At 42.5% G+C, this 26,452-nt stretch overlaps 2 protein-coding genes across 5 annotated transcripts in view; both read right to left on the bottom strand.

The window, feature by feature from the left end:
• The window catches only part of PDK2 (pyruvate dehydrogenase kinase 2), a 35,461-nt gene extending 33,753 nt beyond the window's left edge, over positions 1–1,708 (bottom strand). Inside the window, exon 1 of one of the 3 annotated variants that reach the window (XM_020793965.3) lies at positions 1,452–1,708. In XM_020793965.3, coding sequence (XP_020649624.3) covers positions 1,452–1,572 — 121 coding nt within the window. In that variant the 5' untranslated portion in view covers positions 1,573–1,708. The remainder of the gene's footprint in view (positions 1–1,451) is intronic. The other 2 variants (XM_020793966.3, XM_078377960.1) reach the window with 2 other exon arrangements.
• Positions 1,709–5,361: 3,653 nt separating this feature from the next.
• Positions 5,362–26,452, bottom strand: part of ITGA3 (integrin subunit alpha 3) — an 80,157-nt gene continuing 59,066 nt past the window's right edge. The window contains exons 16-26 of one of the 2 annotated variants that reach the window (XM_020794021.3): positions 21,996–22,064; positions 20,900–20,979; positions 19,477–19,554; positions 17,951–18,053; positions 16,003–16,191; positions 13,801–13,917; positions 13,579–13,689; positions 12,285–12,383; positions 11,925–12,050; positions 10,320–10,481; positions 5,362–7,160 (exon numbers count right to left, since the gene is read on the bottom strand). In XM_020794021.3, the coding sequence (XP_020649680.3) occupies positions 10,371–10,481; positions 11,925–12,050; positions 12,285–12,383; positions 13,579–13,689; positions 13,801–13,917; positions 16,003–16,191; positions 17,951–18,053; positions 19,477–19,554; positions 20,900–20,979; positions 21,996–22,064 (1,083 nt within the window). In that variant the 3' untranslated portion in view covers positions 5,362–7,160; positions 10,320–10,370. The remainder of the gene's footprint in view (positions 7,161–10,319; positions 10,482–11,924; positions 12,051–12,284; positions 12,384–13,578; positions 13,690–13,800; positions 13,918–16,002; positions 16,192–17,950; positions 18,054–19,476; positions 19,555–20,899; positions 20,980–21,995; positions 22,065–26,452) is intronic. The other variant, XM_020794020.3, reaches the window with a different exon arrangement.

The raw sequence follows: 26,452 nt of genomic DNA, 5'->3' as shown, positions 1-26,452 counted from the left end.
AGGTAGGCTAGGCTGAGAAAGACTGCCTTAAGGTCTGCTTGGCAACGAAGCAGGAATTTGAACCTTCCTCTCCCTAAGGTAAAAGGAACACTCTAACCACTTGAACTCCCACAGGAAAATACCTGAGATGCTAACCATCTTCATCAAAGCATTTAGGAAATAGCATACAGGACATCAGAGAGAGGTCTTCCTGATCCTCTGCTATGTGTTCCTTTTCACCAAAGATACTTGGGAATAAACCTGGAACATCCATATGCAAAATAAGTAGTTAACCATTAAGCTTTTCCCCCTCTCACAAATCCACAGCAATCTAGAGGGCAGAAGAGATAAAGTAATTAGATAAGTTTATGGAACTCTGATCAACAGGGTTGATTTTCAAACTTCATGTCACAAAGTTAATTCGAAGTGGTGTTGTGAACAGGGTGTTATAGCAGGACTAAGGAGACCTAGGTTCAAACTCAGCCACAGATACTCACTATAAGGTGGCAATGATTTGCTGTTACATCACTGTTTCCAAGTCTTTTTGTATTAGTAAAATTTGTTGGGGTCGGATGATGGCAATGGAGAAGTGGGGAGATACAAGGGTTTCTCAAAAATATATTTTAAAAGTGTGATGTCAAAACGTTTAGGAACTACTGTTTTAAACTTTGCCATTGACCTTGTGACCCACAAGCTTTGCAAAGATACTTCCCGCCTCTTGCATTTCACAGCCACTTGCCTCATCTCCTTTGCATTTCCCATTCCTTCCCTTCCTCCATCACATCAGATATGAACTGTTTGCTCACCAAGGATAATACTAGACGCATTCAACAACGTGAGCTCCCGTCCACAACACCGAATGCCACAACCATGTTAGGCTGCAATCCTATTAACCCCGTCGTCAGTTCCATTCAACTCAACGGGCATTACCTCTGAGTAAGATCAAACCCAAGTAATCTTTAAAGCCAGCTCAGGGGTCTCTTTTGTTTTCCTTTTTTAAAGACCAGCATCGGGGAATCCCATTGCTGCTTCTGCTAGGGAGGAGGGCAAAGACGTGGCCATTTAAATCAGGACGAGCCTAGCTCCTGATCGGTTTGATTTCTTTGCTGGTTCACCTCCATGGACAGCCTTTCAACGCCCAGTACCCAAGGAGGCTAACTATAAAAACCACAAGGCAGGCGGCGCCCCTTCTCGTTTTACCCCACTTGCCTGGGAAGGAGCCCCATGCAATTCTATGGTGCTTCGCCCTGAACTGACACGTATCGGATTGCACTGCGACACGATTTTGTTTACCAGCCCAGACACCACGTTGCCATTGCCGGGAAGGGGGGTAAGGAGGAGCATTCAAAGATCAAGAAGAAAAGGCAAAGGCGGAGGAGCCGGAGAGGTAAATTCCAATCGCCTCGGAGGGGGGACCCGCTCCGTCCTTGGCCCTGCGCGCCCCCCCCGTCCCGGCCGTCCCTTCCACGCACCGAAGTCCAGGAACTGCTTCATGGAGAGCGGCGACGGCGAGAACTTGCTGAAGTGCTCGATGTACTTGGGAGCCCCGGCGAGCGCCGACTGGCCCTTCAGCAAACACCGCAGGAGGCGCATGGTGTCGCCGCCGCCGCCAGGCCTGGGCAGGCCGCTCCCGGGGATGGAGGAAGGGACTGTCGGCAACGGGGGCTTCTTTCCCCGCTGCCGCCTTAGAGAGGGACCGTCCAGCGGCCGACTGGCACCCCTGCCAAACTCAGAGCCCGAAGGCATCGCCCCCTTGTCGCAGGTCTGGCCAATCCGCGGCAAGACCCGCCCCCTCCGGCCAATTGCGAGTTAAAAAAACAAGTCCCTTCCAGCGAATAGGCGGTGGCTATCACCACGTGGGGACGGGGGAGAGGCGGTGCGCTCCTTCTGGGGACACGCCCACTTAACGCCTTATTCGCGAGGCTCAAGGTGCAGTAGTATAAGCAGTTGCAGATTTCGGAAATAATATCATCGCAGCTTGAAATAATAATAATAATAATAATAATAATAATAATAATAATAATAATAATAATAATAATAATAATAATAATAATAATAATAATAATAATAATAATAATAAAAAACACAACCCAGCAATTTTAGGAACAGCATATATACTAAGCTGATATTGAACAGATACTTGTATCTGTTATATTGCACCAGTCAATGTTTTTATAGTTTTGATTGTCTGTGTCTGGTAATTTACAACAACAACAACAACAACAAAACAACAATAACAATGACGACAATAATAATAATAATAATAATAATAATAATAATAATAATAATAATAATAATAATAATAATAATAATAATAATAATAATAATAATAATAATAATAATAATAATAATAATAATAATAATAATAATAATAGAAGGGGGATAGGGGGTTATCGTCGTCATTTGTTTTATTTATGCACCACCGTTGTCTTCAGAAGGCCAAGTTTATTTTATACAGTATTCATTTCCTTTTTAAGCCACCTTTCTCCCAGTGGGGAACAAGGAGGCTCACAATGACACGTTAGACCAGAACTAAATTAAAAGTTAGGCTAAACATGAATTACAAAGTTTAAAATATATAATTAAAAACAATTACAAGATTATCAAAATTTTTGAAAACTGAAAACATTTAAAAAGAAGATAAGCCAGCATTCAAGATGGGGCTCAGTCACAGTTATTCAAAGCCTGCCTGAAGAGGCAGGTCTTGAACTGTTACAGAAGCAATAAAAAGAGAAGGGGCTAATTTAACTTCTTGAGGCAGAGCACTCCACAATCTGGGAGAACACCTAGAAAAGAGTGTCGTTGCGTGAAATCCACACTCCCATTTAGAGTGCTGTTTGTAAAACTGGGTAGGAAGTGTTGCAAAAAAAGACTGCGTTGAAAAATGGGAGGCAATTCCTGTAGATACAGATGTCATAGCATTTTTAGCTCAGAAGACAAGAGGAAATTATAGGTGATAATTATGAAGAAGATAGCAACATCTATCTCTGGAAAGTGTCTGTCCTCTGATTTGTGACATCAACCATTAGCTAGGACTTTGCAAAATCGTAATAGAACTAGAGCTGCAGCAGGAGATCTCAAAGTAAAACTAAAAATATTTTCAGAAGTCATACCCCAGGCATTGAGGGAACAAGATTATGCTTCTTGGAGAATGCAAACCAAGCAATACAAAGTCTTTGAATCTGACAGAATACCAAAAAATACAAAAAGAAGAAAAGTAATGGTTCACTCCCACCTGCAACGCACATAGCTTTCGAAGCAGCCAGGAAAGCTCTGTTTATTTTCTGATACACATCTGATTCGGAAAAAAATACAGGACATTTGCTTTGTGGATTTTTTTTAGCCTGTCTTTCTAAAGAATATGATGATTAAAGGCTACAGAAGGCCTCTTTATGCTATCAAGATCCATGTTTAAAATCCTGGTGCTTAATGTAGTAAGATACACTAGAGTAGGCCCACTGAAACAGCAGGGATTTGACTGGTGATTCAACTCTATAGGTTCCACTGCTTCAAGTGGTCTGGTTGTGGTTGTGACTTGCAGTGCTACACACCGGGATATCGGCTCATAATTTCTGTTTGAAGCACATCGCGTATTTCCTCACCTCCACCACCATTCTGGTTATTTGTCCAACTTGTGTTGCTCCCCAGAACACTTTCTGAACGCCTTACTGTGATTTGCTATTTGCAGAACCCTCAGATATTTGGGGACTGATTTGTGGTCATCCTAGATTTCAGAGCTGCAGGTGTTTATACCCTTTTGGGTGGAGTGTGCTGGGGGTCCCTTGCCCCCAATCCTGCTAAATTTCCCATTCCTAATCTAGCTAGACAGAGATACCTTTCAGCTAAAGATTGCACCCAACCTATCCAGTCCCTGCTACTTATACAGTACATCTACTTATTGTGAGATTGAAAGTAAAACGAAGAGCACTTGGTTTTGCCAGATTGATTGGCTATTTCACCCTGTAGTTATTTCAACCTTAGCTATTTCAACGATTTAAGATCCTGAAATGGATTGAAGGGAATTATTGATTCGTGAACTGCTGGGTAACTCAGTGGTTTATGCCCAGAGCCAGAGTTTCGGAGTTCAGTTCCCACTGGGCCTCCTTGACAAAGGGGTTCAAGGAAGTTAATTCATATAATTAGAAAATAAAGAAAACACTTCAGTCATAATTTTACAAATTATATTCTTTTTTTATTCATAAAATAACTCAGTTCAAGCGTATTTACAACCAAGGCACAATGTTTCAAGACCTCCAGTACCATGAACAGTGATAACTTTCAGTAAGCAACAAATATATATATATATAATACATATATAGCATTTATTCTGTACACATAGCTAAAGATAGGTACATTCTTAATAATTTAATATACAGCTTAGAGATGGGAAGTGAGTTACAGAGGGCATGTGATCTTTCTTTCTAGGGTTCTATCTTAAGATAGTACTCGTGTTCCTGCCGGCAACATTTAGACATGTGACCCCCTTTTTCAAGGGAGAATTTACACTGCTCAGGTAGAACCTGATTTTAAGTCATGATGATGTCAAGCCTTTGCAGTCTACATTGCCTACAAAGTGCCGTTCTCCCCAGCTAGGGGTGTAACTGGAAATTGTGATGTACAGGCCATTGTATAGACCCCATAAAAATACAGTTTCCCCGAAAATAAGCCCTAGTATGATTTTTCAAGATGCTCGTAATATAAACCCTACCCCCAAAATAAGCCCTAGTTAAGTGAAACCCCATCCTCCACCACTGTGCAGCAACCATAAGATGACATAACTGTATCTGAATAAATGTAAATTGTTGTACATGTGAAAAAAAAACACATCCCCTGAAAATAAGCCCTGATGCATTTTTGGAGCAAAAATTAATACCCTGTCTTATTTTTGGGGAAACACAGTATGTAATTGCTGTAATCCCCGCTTCCACACACTACTGTGAAGACCATAGCTGAGCACTCTGCCCCATGGTATAATGCTTAAACTGCACTACGGTCAAGCCTGTGCTCACAACCTGAGTTAGATTCTGACGGGTTCAGGTAGCTTGCTCAAGGTAAACTCAGCATTCCATCCTTCCAAGTTCAGTATCATGAACACCCAGGTTGCTGGTGGAAGGGCAAAGTGCATAATTATGGTGTAAACTGCCCAGAGTGCTCTAACACTATGGCACAGTGTACAAATCGAAACAACACAGGCGAAAGGGAAGCTGGGGAGTGTGTGCAAGGAAAAGTACTGTTCCTAAACCTGTAAGCCTTGACTATACGATATCAGTGTCACTGACATTTCCCAAACTGCAGAAAATAATTTCTAGAATTGAAATAAAATCCTGCTTCCCTTCTTACATTTCAAGACCTGAGATCATCATGGTGCTTCTTAACATGCAGGAGTACAGTAGGAGTAAAACTAACCCGTCCCTCTAAAGAAGGACGTAGGAAGGACATAGAACAGTAGCTAAAAAGGATCAGTAGTTCTCAGCAGGCAGATTTTGTGGTGCTAAATCCAGTGTTTACTGTAAAATAATATAGGGCAGGATAATGAGGTAATTGCAATCCTGCAGTCAAAGCGAGAGGAGTGAAATCCATTCACTCTCCCCTCCTTAGAAGTCTTTAACAAGAGCTTTAGAGGAAAACAATGACAGAAAGCTCTAATCTTTCACCAGGGACAGAATGAAAAAAATGTAGAAATTAATGGTGGCACTGAACAAAATAAACATATTTTAAAAGGGGGGGGGAATTAATGTCCATGTATTAGAGACAAGGAAAGCTGTGAAAATTATAAGCAGCCTTCCATAGATGAGTTTGCACTAGCTGGCAACTTAACCCAATGGTAAAAAAAGACTGCCTTTACACAAGCTGAGGTGTTGTGTGAGGCTCTAAAAGGTGGGTAAGAATTCTGGTTTCCATGCTATTTGGTGCAGGCCCAGGAGGCGCCTTGCACCAACATTTTCTGTGCAAATTCTGCAAGAAAACTTGGTTTCACATAAGCAGGCAAATTATAGTGGCTTTGTATGGCAGTCCTATCAAAAGGAGGGAAAGAACCAGAGTGTGTGAAAGTTGTAGGGCACATATTTGCCATGCAGAAGATCCCAGGTTCAATCCCCAGTATCACCAGGTGGGGCTGAGAAAGACTGGCATATGGCAGAAATTCTGGAGAGTTAATGGTACTAGTCAGTTAAGTATTGACCAGATATACCAATGGTCTGACCCAGTATAAGGCTGGTTCCTACATTCCTTTGTGTTCTGGCATCATGAAATTGTCTAAATAATCACTGCTGTAAGCAGCAGGAATCTTCTGAAAGGCCAGAAGAGGGTCTAAAGGCACAAGACACAGCTCTACCGTTAAGCAGGGTTGGTTCTGAAAACGACTACCTATGAGCAGTAGAGAAGCTGCATTGAATCGCTGGATAGCTCCATGGTTTAGGTATCTGGCTGTGGAGCCAAAGGTTGGGAGTTTGAGTCCCCACTGTGCCTCCTTGACAGGGGCTGGACTTGACGATCCATAGGGTCCCTTCCACCTCCGGAGTTCTAAGATTATAATTCATTTGACTGGAAAATGAACGTCAATATAAATCATCTCCTCATGAAATCATAATTAGCTCCAAAAAATCGTAGCCAGAGGACAAACATTCTAGTGTTTGGGTCACTAACACAAGTACTTACACAAATGCAGTCAGTTTGGTTACGTAGGCACCCAGTGCAAAGCTAAGCTAACTTTCTAATCCGTCCCCTTCTTGCACACAATGGTGATTTTAAAAAGAGAGATATCCATCAATAGAAATGAAAAAAGCTGCCTGTTTTGTGCCTCGTGTCCCATAAATGCCTACCAGGTGGTCCATCTTGCAAGGAGCGTGTTCTGCTTAAGATCACAGTGTCGCTGGAGGAGAAAGCTTTGGGTCATCCCTGACCTACAGTCATATAATTTAGATTTAAATAACAGTTCCTTTGTTGGTCCAGCACTATTTACAAAAGAAAGCAAAGCAGCCCATGAACATGAAAAGGAGACGACGGTGGGAGTGAAGGCATCAGTAGTATCTTCCCGTTTCTCGCCAGTTTGTCACCCAGTGCTTCTTGTGCTTTGGAGGCAGGAAACCACCCGCTGGCTGATAGCGCTCCTCCTGCCGGATCCGAACGGCATGGTACTTTGGCATGATTCTATAATAGCGGGTTCTCTTGAAAAAGTTGCACTGTGCAGGGAAAGGAATATGAGGTCAGAGAGAGGAGAAGTTAGCCGGAGAAAGTAAAGCACTCCAACAAACCAAGGTTGAGAATTTGAGTGAGAAAAGGATTCCAAAGGTGGAGAGACAAGATGAAAGATGAGCTGGTAAAGATAGCAAAGCAGTCCAACTGAACTGACCATTTTCTTCTAATGGTTGAAAGGCAGACCATCGTGGCTGAGTCTCAGCCTAGGTCTGGGAACTAAAAAGCGGAGTTTGAAAGTAAGTAGATAGTAATCACAAGTTCCTCTTCATCCAATAAAGAAGTTATACTGTACCTAAATTGCATTGCAACAGTAGCTTAGCAAGAGATAAACTTCACACCTTATGGAGGGAAGCTGTAACTTGTTAATTACTTTTATCATTATAGGTATGTGGTTTCTTTATATGGAAGAGGAAGAACACAACAATCTTATGTGCTGAAGAGCATGAATATGTATGTGTTTATATCATAGGCTAATGGTTTATGGCATTCAGAAGATTTTTTTAAAACAACCCAAAAGCAACTATTTTACTTGCTTTTGAGAAACAGGAAACAATAATTACTTCTAATTTGTTGCAATAATAACTGATTACTTTTGGGAAATCTAAAACAATAACTTCACTTAAAAATAACTTTCCTCACTCTTCCGAGAAATCTTTTTTAAAAAAGGAAAAGAGAATGGGAGAAACAGGAATGGACACAGTTTTCCAGGTTCAAAAGATGAATGTGCAGCTGCCAGACTTCCAGAATCAAGTCACTGCCACCTTAGTACTGCTCTTTTATCTTTTGCTAGAGACATGTAGGCTTTTGAAACAGGCAATAACTTAGAGGTCATTTAAATCTACCATAGCTCAATGGCTAAAATCCTGTAGCAGTTACAGAAATGGTACAACTTTTAGAGGCAGGTTGCTGTAGGGCAGTGATGGTGAACCTTTTTGAGCCCAAGTGCCCAAACTGCAACACAAAATCAATTTACAAAGTGCCAGTACTGCAATTAAAACCCAAATGCTGAGGTTTTAGTTTAGAAAAAAATAACTGCTCCTGCACTGCAAGGGTTAAATGCTTGGGGGTTTTTTGTTTGTTTGTTTTTTCCTAAAGGCAGTATTAACAAAGAAATACTTACTGGCCCTCCAGTCCCCCATTGGGCTAGACTGGTAATGGTCGCCATTGCTGGACCACTGCACCATTAGAGAGGAGTGTCAAAATCTGGGATCCGAGGACAGGTAAGCATTTCTCAAGGGCAACTTATGCCTTGTATGCTCACAGAGAGGGTTCTGTGTGCCAGCTGTGGCACACGTGCCATAGGTTCGCCATCACTGCTGTAGGGTAAGACCTACCCTGTTGTACACCAGGGTGTACAACTCTATATATTACAGATAATGTCTATGGAGACTTCTTAACTTGTGGAAATTCACTTCTGCACATTACGCCATTTGTGTAAATGCACAATAGGTTTTAAGCTACTGCATCCATCGCAGTAGACACCATTGCTATCAAAATCAATATCTAAAAATAATATATATTGAAATAATTCAAAATGGTACTAAAATGAAGGAGGACAGAATCCAATTGTGTAAATGTGACAATGTAAATCAGAGTGGTGAATTGCCACAAATTAATGAGCTGCCACTCACTTTCCTAAGTCACTAAGAATGTGCCAAGCAACTCATTGATCACAATTTCAGCAATAACACTTACTTATGCTGGTGTAAATCCACCACAGAATTCTGGCTAGAGTGGCATAGTGCTTTACCTCTATAGTGCCACAGTAGACAATATAATCCTTGGAAAAAATTAAACTATAACCCCTTTCAACCTCCTGTCAATTCAGGAATTTAATAGTATGATTAGAAAGAGCTGTTTTTGAATTTTTAAAAGGTATTATAAAATATTATAGTAGTACAATGTTTTGCCATGTTTTTGCCATTTAACATCTTTAACAAGATGTTAAACCATCTTGTTAAAATGGTAATCTCTCACAAGTGTGTATGCTGTGATCCTATATTGTGTGAGTGAATAAGTGAAAATGTTGCTCTTCACAGGGACTGCACCATCACTTCATAAGAATCAGAGCTTGGATACATTATTTGTCTGGATTACAACTCCAAGAATCCCCAGCCAGCCATAATCATAGGTTGACTGGGAATTTCTGGGAACTGTAGTCCAAAAAGAATGATGTCCCCAAGTCCTGATTATTCACAGCACAGTGATCCCAAGACTGATCATTATACTGGCTTTGCCATTACAACATGCCACTGGTCAGAATGGTCATTTGGACTGATCAAGAACAAGGGGAAAAGAGAAAGAGAAAGGCCCTTGTTATTATGGTAGGTGTTATCTCAGAAGCCACCCTCAAAAGATTTGGTTATTAAAGCCTAGGAGAAGAAAACTTTTGAGTTAGCAACACAAACAGGTAAAACTGAGAGGCTGACAGACGGACTGACACCTGGTGGAGAGCATCTGATATACTGGGAAACCCCTGCCTTCAGTGCTTCACAGTCCAAGGGGACATATTGGTGTTGACAGGGCTGATCACTGCAACATAGAGGATTTACCAGCAGCCTCATCCAGCAGCAAAGACTTTAACCAGTGAACACGTTTTAGTTTTGTTCTCTGTCACCTCAGGCTCTACTTGTTCATCTTTCCCTCTCATGACACCAAAAACTGAATTTTGATTTGGCAAGTGGCACATAGACTTTCAGTATAATGAGGATGAAGACCTTCTCAGAGGTCAAATAATACCACATTTTCTTGATGGCCAGACTCGGGTATTCATCAAGGGACCATCAGAGATAGAGCTCATTCTTCGCAAGCAGAAAGCCCTTAGTTCCATCCCTGGCAGCTCCAATTAAAAGGAACAAGGAGCAGGTCATGGGAAGGATTCTACTGGAGATCCCGAAAAGCCGCTGCCAGTCAGAGCAGGCAATACTGGGCTCGATGGACAAAGAAGCTTACTTGGTACGAAGCAGCTACACATAGCTAGTTGTCGTTTCCCGGTTCCACTTTCTATGCCTCAGCAATGGGTGATAGCTGTCCAAGCCAGGGTCTTGTGGGAAGGATTAGTAAGGGAGTTGAGACAGAGAAAGTGAGCAAGAGGAAGGCCTTACCCAGCCAGCCACCCAGCCACCCGCCCCACACTGATTTACCAAGACACAGGGCAAAGGGGTGGGCAGTGTCCCTCCCACCCGAGACAGGAACTAGTAGCTGTCGGTCAGCCGCTTAGTTTCAGATGGCTGGATCTTCATCATGGCCTTCTGGCCCTTGGCCTCGTACATGGCTCTTGTGCTTGCCCGCCGGAAGAAGCCACACTATGAGGAAGCAGGGGGCAAAGGTCAGGAGCAACAGAGAAACAGTCAGCAGTGGGGTGTCATTGGGGGTCAAAGAGCCAGTTCAAGAATTCCAGGCCCTCTTGCTCAAAGAGGTATCACTTTCACTGTCTACCTTGCGGAAGGCTTTTCTTTCCTCAGTCAATATCTACCAGCATGAAACAAGCCGACAGTAACCTGAAAAAATGCTTCTTTTTTGTCATTACAACTCCTGGAACCTGGAGCCAGTGTCATGCTTTTCAGGGGATTGTAGAAGCTGCAGTCCAAAAAAGTAATTTTTCTAAGTTTAGGTCAAACTAGGTTCTTACACATCATTCTCCAGTGCAAAGGAATCCCATGTTGAGCCCATTAAGAGCTTCCATATGAAAATGTCATACTGCTGCAGCCTTCCTCAAGCTAGGGTCCTCTGAATGTGTTGGACTATGCTGTACTGTCATTCCCAACCACCGTAGCTGATGACAGTATTGTTGAGATACATACAAGCACAAAGGGGATGAATACATAAATTTCCTTAAGACTAAAGGATTGCACTAGTTGCCCCAAGAAACTGTCCTGTCATGAATATTCCTCAAGTCTCAGGAACATGTGTTATCCAGAAGTCTCAGGGCTCCTGTTTGGGCTCTGGCCTTTGGTAACCAAGTACAGTAAATTGCTTAAGAAGCCTAAACAAGTCATTGAGCCGGTGGGCATTTTGGTGGTGGAGGGGTTTCAGCTGCAACCCCGATGACTGATATTATCATTTCATCTTAGCGTTAACTAGGATCTAAATATGGTTTCCTAAGCAGCTCAACAAGTTTTCTGCGTGAGGCAAAACAAGCATCCTCTACACCCTGATGTGAAAATGAGCTCCTTGGCTGTTTTCCAGAATTAAGGGCTTGAGCTGAAAGGCCAACATCCTAATTGGGAGTATGTATTACGTCACTGTAGATACAGCTGAATGCCAAGCTTTTTTTTCCATTTGGCCCACATTAGAAACTGGCCCAGCTAGTTATACTGTGGCTTAATGCATGAACACTTTGTTCTTTACTCAGACCAATCCACCCAAGGTATTTTTGTCAGCTCTGAAAATACTGCTCAGTCAGTTAACTTCCCATAAACAATCTTTCCCCTGCTTTCCCTCTGCAACAAGAGTCACCGAGAAGCTTCCTAGCAGTCATTTCTGGATCATTTCCCTCACAGCTTCAAGTGCTTTTCTCTCTCTCTTTTTTTTTAAATTTAAATTTAAATTACAGCGCCCAGAATCTCTAGTCAGCATGGCCACTGGCTATAACTGGCTGGAGAATTCTCAATGAGGAAGTCCAATAAAGTAATTTTTTTCAAGCTCTGTGGTTGTGGTCGTTGTAAACCAGGATAAGAAGGAAAGGAAGGAGACATTCTCTCCTTGCCTCCTTCTCTCCCCTGACTGAAAAAGCCTTCTTTTCTCACCTTCCACAGTAGCAAAACGATGATTCCCAAAAGCAGAAGGCCAGCTGCAGCTGCGACCAGTACCACCCAGAGCTCAATCTCGGCCGGCTGTTCTTCACTCAGTGCAGAGTCAATGTTCACAGTATACTATAGTAAATCAAGAAGGGCGAAGAAAAGAGAAGTCATCTTATTGGAAAAGAAGAGCAGGAAATATGGGAAATATCTTCCATTTTGTTTACTTTTACGGTTATGCCTGATAAAAAGATAATCCTCTTGAAACTTTGTGCATTTTTTGTGCCTTTAAACACTTTCTTTTGCCTTTCTGGTTGGTCTATAAAGGCATCAGTTCAGCATGGAATCTACACATCCGGCTTCACTCACCCTCACTGTATGGTTTTTCATGTTGATTGTTGAGACGTTTGTCCTGAGAAACAGTGTGGCTTCTCCAGTTACTTGCACACGATCAAAGTCACGGTAATCCTGCATTTCCGCAGGGAAAGAAAGTACATATTAAAATGGCCAACTTCAACGCTTTTTTCCAGAATATTCCTAACTACTGGATATGTAGCATATGATGCTCATTTTGACAAGCTGTGAAACTCTTCAGAATATTTACACAATTTACATGGATGGCCATGGTGAGGGTGGTGGTGGTGATGATGATCTGGAGTCTATTGGCCAAGAACACAGAGACATCAATGTTGGGGAAAGAACTTCTGGCTTTAGTAATAATGATGACACTGATAAACTCAGTGGCACAGGTAAAACCACCCCCTAAATATCTCTCATCCCTCAGAAACCTTACTATGGTCATCATAAGTGGGACTGACTTGATGGCATATAACACACACTTATTGAACAATGAAGGCAAAAGATTTTTTTTTTTAAAATGCCAAACAGTGACCTTGGACTCACCAATTTATCCCAAACAGGTGGCTTTCTGAGGAAACCAGGCCTACTCACAAAGGTGAGGGAATTGCCATTAGAGCCCCTTTTTGAAACAGGCATCATCATCATCTTAGAACTGCAAAGCTGGAAGGGATAATCAAGTACAGTCCCTTTCACGGAGGCACATCGCACTCACAACCTCTGACTCCACAGTCAGATACCTCAGCCACTAAGCTATCCAGCAGTTCTATGTCAAGCACACTATATGACGTTGCCTCAGCCAGTATACCCCTTCAGGCTTTCCCTTGGGGAAAACCATTTCAGCATGAGACATGTTCCCTTCTTGTGGGAGTGCCTTGAGACTTTGCAACTTGCCCATGGCTGCACAAGCTGGCTCTTCTCACAGGAGGCACAGTGAGGAACCGAACTCCCAGCCTATGGTTCTGCAGCCAGATACCTAAACCACTGAGCCACTGCCTAATTTATACTTAGTTTATCATCATCACCAGTAGCACCAGCACCATGACCACCAGACTGTTATTTTCATCTTTGTCCAAGGAATTCAGGACCGCTTAAGTGGTTCCCCGACTCCCACTTTATGCCAAATACACAACCTTGCAAGGTAGACTAGGCAAACAGATGGTGATTGTCCCAAGGTTATTCAGTGAGTGGTTTGTCTGAAATTGCAAATTTGATCCTTGAGGATGGGGTGCAATTCTAGTTCAATACTCTGCTCTTCTGCAGCACTATGAGCATTGCAGAGGACTGGAGAGGAAAGAGCATTCACCTCAATGAATGTGCTGTTCCACACCCGTGCTCGGATTATCACCTCTGTCACAGCTCCAATATCCCTCAAGGGACACTCAAACCAAATGCAGCGACTTCCTTTGGAACAGTTCTGTAAACAAAGGCAGAATTTTAAAAGAAAGAAGACAGCATATCGGGGCGGAGGGGGCAGGAAGATGGTTATTTCGGAGAGCAGAAATGACAAATGTGATAAAATGCTTACCAATAATGTTTCTGGCTTGGCTTTCTTTGAAGATGCCAAAGTGATGGGAAGCTCACTTTTGGCAGATGCTTCCAGCTCACGCTTCTTCCGTGTCATTATGTTGCTGCCGTTAAGTCCCTGGAAAAGGAGAGGAATCACAGAATTATAGAATAATGAAGTTGGAAGAGGCCTCTACGGCCACCGAGTCCAACAACCTGCTCAATGCAGAAATATAAATCAAAGAAAGAAGTGGCCAGCTTTCTCTTTCTGAGATTCTACAAGCTCAAGAAGATGATAGAATCACATAAAGAGACAAGAGCTCAGTGGAAGGCTTGAGTCTATCATTCTGGATCCCAGCTTCTATCAGACACAAGGAACATCATTGAAAATTGAGCTCTAATACAGTGGTGCCCTGCATAGCGACGTTAATCCGTTCTGGATTAATCGTCGCTATGAGGAAACATTGCTAAACGGAATGGAAAAAGCCATAGGAACGCATTAAACTTCGTTTAATGAATTCCTATGGGGCCCAAACTCACCGTTCAGCAAAGTTCCTCCATAGCGCCGCCATTTTCGCGCCCTCGGTAAGCGAGGGCAGGGCGAGAAATTGGTTGCGGCGGCCATTTTGGGCACTCGGCAGCCATTCTGGAACCGCCGATCAGCTGTTCAAAAAACATCGCAATGCAAAGATCGGTAAGCGAAACGCTTACCGATCATCGTAATGCGATGTTGTACCCATTAAAACGTCGCAATGCGATCGCATCAGCGATCTAAAAAAATAGATCGCTATGCAGATTCATCGTTAAACGGTGCGCTCGTTATGCGAGGCACCACTGTACTTATGATTCATAAACTAAATTGCTAGAGAGAGGGAGAGACAGAAAGATAGACAGAATTAGGCATCTCTCCCTTTCCAGCCATCCAAATATGTGCTTGTATCTGATGTGAAGGAACATGGTGGCACTGTGAGTTAACCCTGTGCTGCAAGGTCAGAAGACCAGCAGTCGTAAGATCGAAACCACATGACAGAGTGAGTTCCAGTCGCTTGTCCCAGCTCCTGCCTACCTAGCAGTTTGAAAGCATGTAAAATGCGAGTAGATAAACCTTGGTGGGAAGGTAACGCCGTTCCGTGTCTAGTCGCACTGGCCATGTGAACCTGGCCAGTGTGACCATGGAAACTCTCTATGGAAAAACGCTGGCTCTACGACTTGGAAATGGGGATGAGAACCGCGTCCTAGAGCCGGACACAACTAAACTAAATGTTAAAGGGAACCTTTGCCTATCTGATATGTAGACTGCTGATTCTTAGGCGGTGGTTTCTTCCTATTTCAAAACAATAGTCTTAGAAAAGCACCACCATCTGTCTCCCCCTCAACAGTGTGCAAATGTACCTGCACTTATGAAAACAGCCCTAGAAGTGTAAACTAAATAAGGAGTTATCTTCTGATCTACAGTACCTCCAAATGAATTCGAATAAAAGTTAAATGTAAGCTTCTTTTACTAATTATCAGCTCCCAGAGTATTTATTTTGTTTCAGTATGTGCAAGCTGCTGCTCTGTCTTAAGGAAGCTCTCCTCTCCTATGGCTATCCAGAGTTGCAGGCGACACAGTTAGAGCACAGCTGCCTCAAAACTTCTTCTCCTCTTTTTGCCCCCTTCGATCACCCAGCTGCCCCAGCACTAGGTTAGCAACCTGTTAACACAAAGAAAGGAAGGAAGAAAAAGAAACGGAACAGGAAGGGAAGATGAGAGTGCCCCCAGTAAAAACAAATTAAGAATGGAAGTGGACGGAATTCCACTGCTTGGGGTGAGAAGAAAGAAAGGGATATAAAAAGTGGATCATCTTGACTGGAGGGGTCCAGGAGTGGCAATTCACCTTTCTTTCAGCCAACCTCTGGTGTGTGTGTTTGAAAACAGAGGAGTCTGATCGGTCGAGAAGTGGTCCAGGAACCAGAAAAACAACCTGGGGGCACATGTAGCCCAAGGGTTACATGATCCCTGCTATAAACCACAGCTTTCTTAGCATGTGTGTAAATTTAGAGCTACTGGTATCTATTGGGTGTAGCACACAAACATGGCATTGGGTTTAGTACCCAAATATTGACAGCCAAAAGAGTGATTGGTCAGGGTGGGTGGTGTGGCACATCTAAAAACATAAATGAAGAGATGAGAACACAAAAGCAAGAAAAAGCAGAAAGGGCTAGGAAATGGAGGCCAGGCTTACATTGAGGCTGAGGCTGAGGTTGAGGGGGTTAATGACCTGACCAGGGGGCTCACAGAACCAGCTCCCATTCCCTTTCACCAGGATGTCCGTCGGGTACAGCAGCCATTTCCCATTGCTGGCTTCATAGGGCCACTCAAAGCCTAATGTGATGGTGCCCAAGGAACCCAAAGACTCGCCCTTGGTGAGCACCTAGAAGATCAAAAGAAATTCCTGATGAGACCAGCCCAAGGTGTTTTACCTGGGCAGAAAAAAAACCACAAGTGTTTTTTCCTCATAAATATACAGTAAATATACAGTGGTGCCTCGCACAGCGAGTTTAATCCATTCCGGATTAACCCTCGCTGTGTGAAACATCACTGAGCGGGGCAGAAAAGCCCATTGGAACGCATTAAACAGTGTTTAATGCGTTCCAAAAGGCTCCTTTACTCACCGTTCAGTGATGTTCCTCTATGGCCGGCAGCCATTTTCGCGCCCTCCCCTCGCTTAACGAGGGTTCGAAAACGCTGCGCGTGGCCATTTTGCTGCTTCCGGCGGCCATTTTGAAGCTGCGGAACAGCTGATCGGCGGGTCGCAAAGCGAAGGTCGGTAAGCGAACCACTTACCGACCTTCGCTCTGCGATTTTCGCCCATTGGGGCCGTCGCTCTGCGATCGCATTAGCGATCGAAAAAACGTCCCCGTAGAGCGAATTCATCGCTCTACGGGGCGCTCGTTGTGCGAGGCACCACTGTAGAACTTTTCCTCTAACCACTTATTGTTAGACACACACACATACACCTATATACATCTTTGATTTATTTTTCTTTAAAAATACAAAGCAGCCTCTGGAGGCAGACCCTTAAGCTGAGAGAACTTAACCATTTCTCCTTGGACTGTTTTTCAGATCAAAATGCTCACCCACCCCATCCCTTGCTTCGCTCACTTGCAAGGGACAAGGTAAAACTATCAATAGTTTTTTCTGCTATGGAAAGAGAAACAGTTAAGGGCACTGTGAGTTGAAAAAAAATAAAGGGAGGAAAAGGGGTTAAACACCCTCCCCAGTTTCTACTTGGCTTCCGCTGAAGGCTGTTTCTGGTTTTAAAACTAATGGAATGGAGTGATATGCTCAACTGCAAGTCACATACAGTTTCAGCCTTGCAATGAAGTCCATCTTTATTACCAAATTTTGGGTAGAAGAGGGATGCTTCCAATTACAACAATCAAAACAGAATCAAATAGCTTAACATAGTAATTAAAGAGTCTAATAATATCTCCAAAGATCTGCAGTATAAAAAGACCTGGTCAGTTTCACTGCAAGCAAAGCAGTGTAATTACAGTACCCCTGTATCGGTTCCAAGCCCCCTCCCCCGCAAATGCTGAAATATGAAGAACGGTCGAATATACAGTACATTGCATGGTCCCTGGCTCCCTCTAGTGCCAGTTCTGGTATATATAACTTGGAAATACATATAAATAGGTATTTCTGGTTTTTTTAATTTAGTATTTTCAGCCAGTGGATAAGTGAATCAGCAGATACTGATTCCACAGATAAGGGGGGGGGGTCCTGCTGTAGCCTGATTGCTAACCTTGGATGTGAACTAGAAAAGATAAAGTGTTTTTTAGGCATTTTTGTCTAAGATTCTGCACAGAGAAAAATAAGTGGGCATGTGCAGCCTTCAAGAATTCTTGGACTTGTCTACAGTCTTGCAAATTAGAAACACAGAATCCCAAAGCTAGCAGGGGCCTTGTGGAAGGTACAGTCAAACTCCCTCTTTCATACAGGAAATTGTCACAAATTAAGAAGTCGCTATTTAAGTTTCTTGTTCGGTGCCAAATCACATGACTGGCGTGCAACACAAAATACAACATCCTAATTGGTAGCAACTTGACCCCTGAGATTCACACCACTGGACTTAATGCCAGGGGCTATAGGTAATAGGATTCTGGCCTGTTGCAATAATAGTAACTTACCTGGAAGTTAAAGCTGATCGGACTCCCCACATCTTGCTCGTGTTTCATGGCTGACTCACCTACGACTGTCCCACTAAAAGATGACTGCTGCCATGACTGGATTCTGCCACGGAGAGGAGAACAGAGAGAAAACTGAGAGTGAGGGAGAGGTTTCGAAAGTTTAGAAGGCTGCATTCTTAGGTAATTAATTGTTTGTATCACACAGTGTTTTTTTAAAATTTCATTTCTTTATTAGAAGTGTTTCTCACTTTTCAGCCCATTAGGGCTCACAATGCTATGCACCCCCCCCCAAAAAAAAGATTTTTAAAATCGTTAAAAATAATTTTAAAACTGATTTTATATGGCATCATTCTTTAAAAACATTAGAAGGCACAGGGAAGGTGGAGGAAGAGTAGAACAACCTCAGCCAGCATGACACCAGTGGTTACTAGGACAACAGAGCACAACACAGCCGTCCAGATGCTGCCAGACTAAAAAACCCATCAGTCCCACACTTCATAACTGGTAGAGAGGAATGCTGGGAGACTCAGTCCAGCAACATCTGGAAGGCTATATCATGTCCACTTTTTGTACACAGAATATTCCTGGAGTTCCATCTCCTTCTGTAGTGCAAAGTATGCTAATGCACTTAAGGCAAAACATGCTAATTCTTAAGATAGAAATTGTTTTATGTGTATTATTTTGCAGTGCTTCCCAATCTTGGGTCCCCAGATGTTGAGATCTACTGGACGATTCACAGTCGATCAGAATGAATTTCCAACTCCCAATGGTTCAACGGCAATTACTTTTTCATGAAAATCCCTCATAAATGAGATTGCTAAATTTAAAACAAAAGCAAAACAAAAACTCCAGGAAATCAAACACAGATTTTGTATGTGAACATTTTTGCAGGTAAGCACTGAATTTAATCATCATCATCATCCTGCATTCCACTTTTGTATTTTAATGGGCAAACAAACATAATCAAGGTTGCATGCCAGAAACCAAATAATTTCTGTTTTCTATAAGACCAGCAATACCTATAGTTTAGCATTTTGTTGTCAGCAGTGGCCAGCTGGATGTCACTGGTCTGTTTAGAAGCAAAGTCCGAGGAACCTAAGGAGAAACCTGCAGTACTGTATCAAACTAGAGGCCTCTCTAGTCCAGCAGCATCTTTTCCATCTAGTGACCACCTAGATGCCCATGTAGAGCCCATAAGAAACTCATGATGAGCATGAGAACATCTGCCTCCCTTGTTTGTGCTTCCCAGCAACTGAAATATGAAGGTGTCATACTGTCTTGTGACACTGAAAGGAATATGTATCCATCCTGAATTTATCCAGTATTCTTTTAAAACTGTCCAAGTCTCACAGCCACTCTTATCAAGACATCAAGCATGCTCTGAGAGGAGGTTTTCTCAAGGAGAAAGATGTACCAACACAGCACTTGTCATATTTTAGCATTTTCGCTTCCATTGCAACAAAAAGGCCATTCCCAAGTTTTTTTTTCTTTACAAAACCCGAATCAACATGTCAGTAAATACTCACATCCTTAGTGATGCATCAATAGTGTAGTCCACCAATAGAACTGCTGACACAGGCACGAGATCCGCTTGAATACTTATCCTGCCGGAGAAAATAATATTCATAGTTCAGTTTGAGCCCATCAGGTGATTTTCTCAAGGTATTTCAGCAAAGTGTAAACCAGGAGAAGGCAGGCACCATGGACCCTCAGTTGCCTAAACTTACCCATTTTTAACTATTTGGGGCCTGAAGCAAGCTGGAGGGGGAGAATGGCCTTTAAATGTCCAGCTGCATGCCTTGGAACCTTCTGGGAGAACCACCAGCTTTTTAGAAATTTCATTCATTCACATTCATTCATTACTATTTTTTTTTCTTTCAGTATGGTAAGTTCAGTGATCTGCAGACCACATTTTGATGGCCTTGGTAGTTAAAAATCTGGTGTAAACCAATCTCAGTGAATCAGAGTGAGGTACTGTAAGAAATGGTGCAGCATCACTACTCAAGACACTGTATTCCAGTTCCTTTGGGGAGGAATGGCGTGACAGCAGAAGAACCTTTTCTGGAATGCTGGGGCTTCCTGCATTGCCAAGCAGTGCAAGATAGCTTAGTGGTTTAGACATCTGGCTATGGAGCCAAAGGTTGGGAGTTCGATTCCCCACTGTGCCTCCTTGACAAGAGCTGGACTTGATGAGCCATAAAGTCCCTTCCAACGCTGCAGTTCTTATATATATACACACATTTTATATATGTACACACATTTTATGTTAGTATTGTTCTTATTGTTCTTCTTTAATTATATATATATATATATATATATATATATATATATATATATATATATATATATATATATATATATATATATATATATATATATATATATATATATATATATATATATATATATATATATATAAAATGAGCTTTTACATGAGCTTTCATGGACAAAAAGTGGACTGTCACCATCATCATCTAAGTGGTGCAGCTGTGGCTTCTCTGTGATGAACCCAGCACTACTGATGACAGTCAACTGGAGCAGCCCACTCTTCCACATGGAAAAGTTGAATCATGAGGAGTTAGAATGGACAGGACCACTTTAAGTTGCCAAAGGGAGCATCTTTTTGAACGCATCTGTTGAATTTTTAATCACAACATGGAGAACCTTCCTACACATAGGAATCCAGACCTTTTTCTCTTCCTGTGCTAGCTTTGTTACCATATGTATCATCTGTAATGCACGTTTTTTGTTTGTCCCCTCTGTTCCAAATATTGTGGTACATTCCAATGCAGCAGGGCCAGCCCATCTATTAGTCAAACTCAGGCGGTTGCTTCAGGTGGTGGAACACTGGTGCAAAGGAAGAGCCACCACTGCTACCAATTTCTCCCACCTGAGCTGGCCACCATTACCTCTTGCTCTATCCCCCCGCTTTCTAGCCAGAAGACTCACGTGGACGGTTCCACTTGTACAGTAACATTCTGAGTATACAGCGAAATTGCAGTAACTTCAAATGTGATAATGAGTTCTGCCTGGAAGAGAGGCAACATTGCATAACTTGGTTAATCCAACCTGCTTTGTGGGAAATGGCAGAAGCAAATTTCACTTTCGCACTTAAATACTCTTGTGACTCCTAAGGGCTTAGATCTATTAATTTAACAATATGCCATGAAGAAGGGGAAGAAACTTTAACAGGCTATCTTTAGCAAACACTTACTTAGCATTAGACAGTTCTTATATGAAAGAGTGGGAGATGACCCATTTTGCCCCCTGCCCCGCAAAACCCCCTAAGTAACAGAACAATTATTAGGATGCACGTGTGAATGTTACAACTGAGTTTTAGGCAAATATATTGGTGAAAGAAAAAAAGTGTTTGATTTAGAAGTATATTCATAGTGAAGGCATCCATCAAATCAGCTCCACTTATTTTAACATTTTAGCCACTGGAAGTCTGATTGAAAAACAAGATATAATTCTATAACAATGAATATATACTGTTTATTTTTCTGCCCCACTTTTTTTTCCTGGGAAGAGCTGAATCCATCTTGATAATCCCAACTGTGGATTCATTGAACCAGTGGGGACTTTTGTAAACTTACGGTTACCATTTCAAGGACTCTACTCCAGCTGGGATTAATAAATGGATTTAGTCCAGGGTGGCTAATAATCTATCCATTTGTTAAAGTTACTTTTTAAACTTCCCACTAATGAGGGCACAATGCACTGAAGTAGCAGATACTTGCCATCCTGCCTCTGAAACCACACTGAGTGCCTTTCCAAAATGGCTGCCTTGGGAACAGGGACTATTCAGTAGGGATTCCAGCGTTCTCTGAACTTCAAACCCCAAAGGAACTCCAAATGAGCCAGAGATAGCACTGCTAAAGGGTTTGTGAAGGGAGCTGGTCGGGGCGAATGTCTTGGGCCATCAGCTACTCCAGTAACACCACAATTTAAACCTATGTCCTCTGTGGGATGATATCCCTTCAAGTGAGCGACCCACAGAAAAGCACTAGCCTTCCCGGACCATTTATAGCCAGAAACAGCTCACCTGCTGGTTCTTTTTGAAAGGGTTTCCTATTTCACACAACACTGTCTCCTCAAAAGTGCAGGCGCCGCTCTGAAAAAAAGAAAAGGGAAAAAAATTAGTTTTACTGTCTGACTGGTGGCTCCTTGATTTCATTAACATCAAATTAGATAGGACTTTTTTTTTTTACAAAGAAAGCCTGGGAGTGGTGCAGCTGGAGGGGGGAGATGTGTTCAAACAGAGATCCCCTCTGACTGTGGCCTAAAGCAAATCAGCAGACTACCCTATCTTAGAGCTAGGTAAAGGTACAGGTTCCCCTTGACCATTTGTCCAGTCGTGTCCGACTCTAGGCAGCAGTGCTCATCTCTGTTTCCAACCCACACAGCTAGCGTTTTGTCTGCAGACAATCCTCCGTGGTCACGTGACCAGCGTGACTAGACACGGAATGCCATTTACCTTCCCACCGAGGTGGTACCTATTTATCTACTCACATTTTTGCATTTTGCATGCTTTCGAACTGCTAGATTGGCAGGAGCTGGGACAAGCGACAGGGGCTCACTCTGTCGCATGGATTTGATCTTACGACTGCAGGTCTTCTGACCTTGCAGCACAGAGGCTTTTGCGGTTTAACCACATCCCTGAGACCTTAGAGCTAGAGAATATAAATTATTTTATTGTTCTGTCAGAGATGGGAAACATTTACTTTAGGAGACTAGAATTCCACAAACTATGGAATTCTGGGAATTGTAATTGCCTCCTCCCCCAAATGTTTCCTGTATCTGTATTCCAGGCAACTCACAGGCCAGATGATTAGCCTATCAAGAACATTATTAGAAACTCCAGACAGATATCCATTCTTCAGGAACAAAAGCAGGACTTTCTGTCAAAATCTTTTTAAAAGGAGATGCCAGGGTTCAAACCTGCATACCTCCTGTATAGACAGCAGAGCTATGTATCAGTATTGCTTACACTGGGAATTTAGGTCTTTGATCAGTCCAATGTCATATATTTTTTCAGTTGCTCTGTGCTTTTTGTTCTGCAGGATCACTGGGATAGGAATATTTTCAAGTGTACTGACAATGCAGTGCATTCATCTGAGAAATTCACCCTTACAATGTCTTCCCCACAGGAAACATGTGGCAGAAAAGGTTCAGCAAAATTTCACTCCGCATGTAGCTGATACATTTTTCCTATCTTGTAGGTATCCTGGCAGATATTAAAGCTTTGCTCACGGGAGCTATAAATAATGTTCTTTATTACAAGTCTTGCCTTTTTAAAAACAAGAAAGACAGAGAGATGAGGTAGTGAGGGAAGGAGTAAGAAAGATGGGTGGATCTTCTAAAATTTAATACATCCTCTCATTCATACAACTCTAGGTGGGAAGTAATTCAGTATAAAGTGCAGATCTCTCCTCCCTCCCTGGGAAAACAGACAGGCAGACCCGGGCTACTGTTTTCTACAACAAATGCAAAGCTTGCATTTTGCAAAGTGAATGGAAAAAAGAGGGGATGGAATAGCTACTGACAAAAACAAGTCCTTCTGCTTATGAAATGCTGCTTGCTTTTGATGGGGCCTGCAGTTTTCCATTGATCCTCCCCTACCTAAACCTAGTTGCTGCTGTTGAATAGAGTAAAACAGTGAACGGGAAATACAGAAGGTAATACTGCTCATCAGCTCACAAAAAATATGGATCAGAGAATATCAGAAAGCTGCGTGAGGGGAATGAATGAGAAAGAACACACCCTGATGACTGAATGGGGTACAGGAGGGATACAGGGGAGAAATGACTGAATCGCTCTCCATTTTAAAAAAAGACAAAAAGGTCAGAAGGTTGAAGAAAAATAGATAGAATAGGTTTATTATCACCAGGATGTAGGTAATCTATGGAATTCACTGGGACATGATGCCGAGTAGATCACAGGCATAAAGTCAATGGGAATCCCTGAGATGTTGTTAGGCTGCTGCTCCATCATCCCTTACCAGCACAGCCAATGGTTGGATTTTCTTTTGTCGGCAAGGTGATGTCTCTGCTTTTTAAGATGCTGTCTAGGGTTCTCATTGCTTTCCTCCCAAGAAGCAGGAGTCTTTTAATTTCATGGCTGCTGTCACCATCTGCAGTGATCATGGAGCCCAAGAAAGTAAAATCTGTCACTACCTCCATTTCTTCCCCTTCTATTTGCCAGGAGGTGATGGGACCAGTGGCCATGATCTTAGTTTTTTTGATGTTTAGCTTCAGACCATTTTTGGCGCTCTCCTCTTTCACCCTCATTAAGAGGCTCTTTAATTCCTCCTCACTTTCTGCCATCAGAGTGGTATCATCTGCATATCAGAGGTTGTTGATATTTCTTCTGGCAATCTTAATTCTGGTTTCCGATTCCTCCAGTCCTGCCTTTCGCATGCTGTATTCTGCATATAAGTTAAATAAGCAGGGAGACAATATACAGCCTTGTCATACTCCTTTCCCAATTTTGAACCAGTCAGTTGTTCCATATCTAGTTGTAACTGTTGCTTCCTGTCCCACATATAGATTTCTCAGAAGATAGATAAGGTGGTCAGCCACTCCCATTTCTTTAAGAACTTATCATAGTTTGTTGTGGCCCACACAGTCAAAGGCTTTTGCGTAGTCAATGAAGCAGAAGTAGATGTTTTTCTGGAACTCTCCGGCTTTCTCCATAATCCAGCGCCTGTTAGCAATTTGGTCTCTAGTTCCTCTGCCCCTTTGAAATCCAGCTTGTACTTCTGGGAGTTCTTGGTCCACATACTGCTGAAGCCCACCTTGTAGGATTTTGAGCATAACCTTGCTAGCATGTGAAATGAGGGCAATTGTACAATAGTTGGAGCATTCTTTGGCACTGCCCTTCTTTGGGATTGGGATGTAGACTGATCTTTTCCAATTCTCTGGCTACTGCGGAGTTTTCCAAACTTGCTGGCATATTGAGTGTAGCACCTTAACAGCATCATATTTCAAGATTTTAAATAGGAACGCCTTCACCTCCACTGGCCTTGTTGTCAGCCATGCTTTCTAAGGCCCACTTGACTTCGCTCTCCAGGATGTCTGGCTCAAGGTCAGCAACTACTTTGTCTGGGTTGTCCAGGACATCCAGATCTTTCTGGTATAATTCCTCTATGTATTCCTGCCACCGCTGCTTGATGTCTTCTGCTTCTGTTAGGTCCCTACCATTTTTGTCCTTTATTATATCCATCTTTGCACAAAATGTTCCTTTAATATCTCCTGTTTTCTTGAACAGATCCCTGTTTATTCCTTTTCTATTCTTTTCCTCTATTTCTTTGCATTGTTCATTTAAGAAGGCCCTCTTGTCTCTCTTTGCTATTCTTTGGAAGTCTGCATTCAATTTTCCATAACTTCCCCTATCTCCCTTGCATTTTGTTTCCCTTCTCTTCTCTACTATTTGTAAGGCTTTGTTGGACAGCCACTTTGCTTTCTTGCATTTCCTTTTCTTTGGGATGGTTTTTATTGCTGCCTCCTGTACAATGCTACGAGCCTCCATCCATAGTTCTTCAGGCACTCTGTCCACCAAATCGAGTTCCTGAACTCTGTTCTTCACTTCCACTGTGTATTCATAAGCGATTTGGTTTAGATTATACCTGATTAGCCCAGTGTTTTTTTCCTACTTTCTTCAGTTTAAGCTTGAGTTTTGCTATAAGAATCTGAAGATCAGAGCCACAATCAGCTCTAGCTCTTGTTTTTGCTGACTGTACAGAACTTCTCCATCTTTGGCTGCAGAGAACATAATCAATCTGATTTCGGTATTGCCCATCTGGTGATGTCCATGTGTAGAGTCGCCTCTTGTGTTGTTGGAAAAGAGTGTTTGTGATGACTAGCTTGTTCTCTTGACAAAACTCTATTAGCCTTTGCCCTGCTTCATTTTGAATTCCAAGGCCAAACTTCCCTGTTGTTCCTTTTATCTCTTGACTCCCTACTTTAGCATTCCAGTCCCCTAGAAAGAGAAGACATCTTTCTTTGGTGTCAGTTCTAGAAGGTGTTGTAAGTCTTGGTCAAATTGGTCAAGTTCGGCCTCTCCCTTATTGGTGGCTGGTGCATAGACTTGGTTTCCTGTGATGTTGAAAGGTCTGCCTTGGATTCGTATTGAAATCATTCTATCATTTTTTGAGATTGTATCCCAGTACAGCTTTTCCCATTCTTTTCTTGACTATGAGGGCTACTTCATTTCTTCTATGGGATTCTTGCCCACAATAGTAGATATGATAATCATCTGAATTGAATTCATCCATTCCTGTCCATTTTAGTTCACTGACACCCAGGATGTCAATGTTTATTCTTGCCATCTCCTGTTTGACCACATCCAGCTTACCAAGATTCACTGATTTTACATTCCAGGTTCCTATGCAGTATTTTGCTTTGCAGCATCGGACTTTCCTTTCACTTCCAGGCACGTCCACAGCTAAGTGTCCTTTGAGCTTTGGCCCAACCACTTCATTAGCTCTGGAGCTACTTGTCC

This window comes from Pogona vitticeps, chromosome 6 (genome assembly GCF_051106095.1).
Source record: "Pogona vitticeps strain Pit_001003342236 chromosome 6, PviZW2.1, whole genome shotgun sequence".
Lineage (NCBI taxonomy): Eukaryota > Metazoa > Chordata > Lepidosauria > Squamata > Agamidae > Pogona > Pogona vitticeps.
This window is presented reverse-complemented; position numbering and strand designations above follow the sequence as displayed.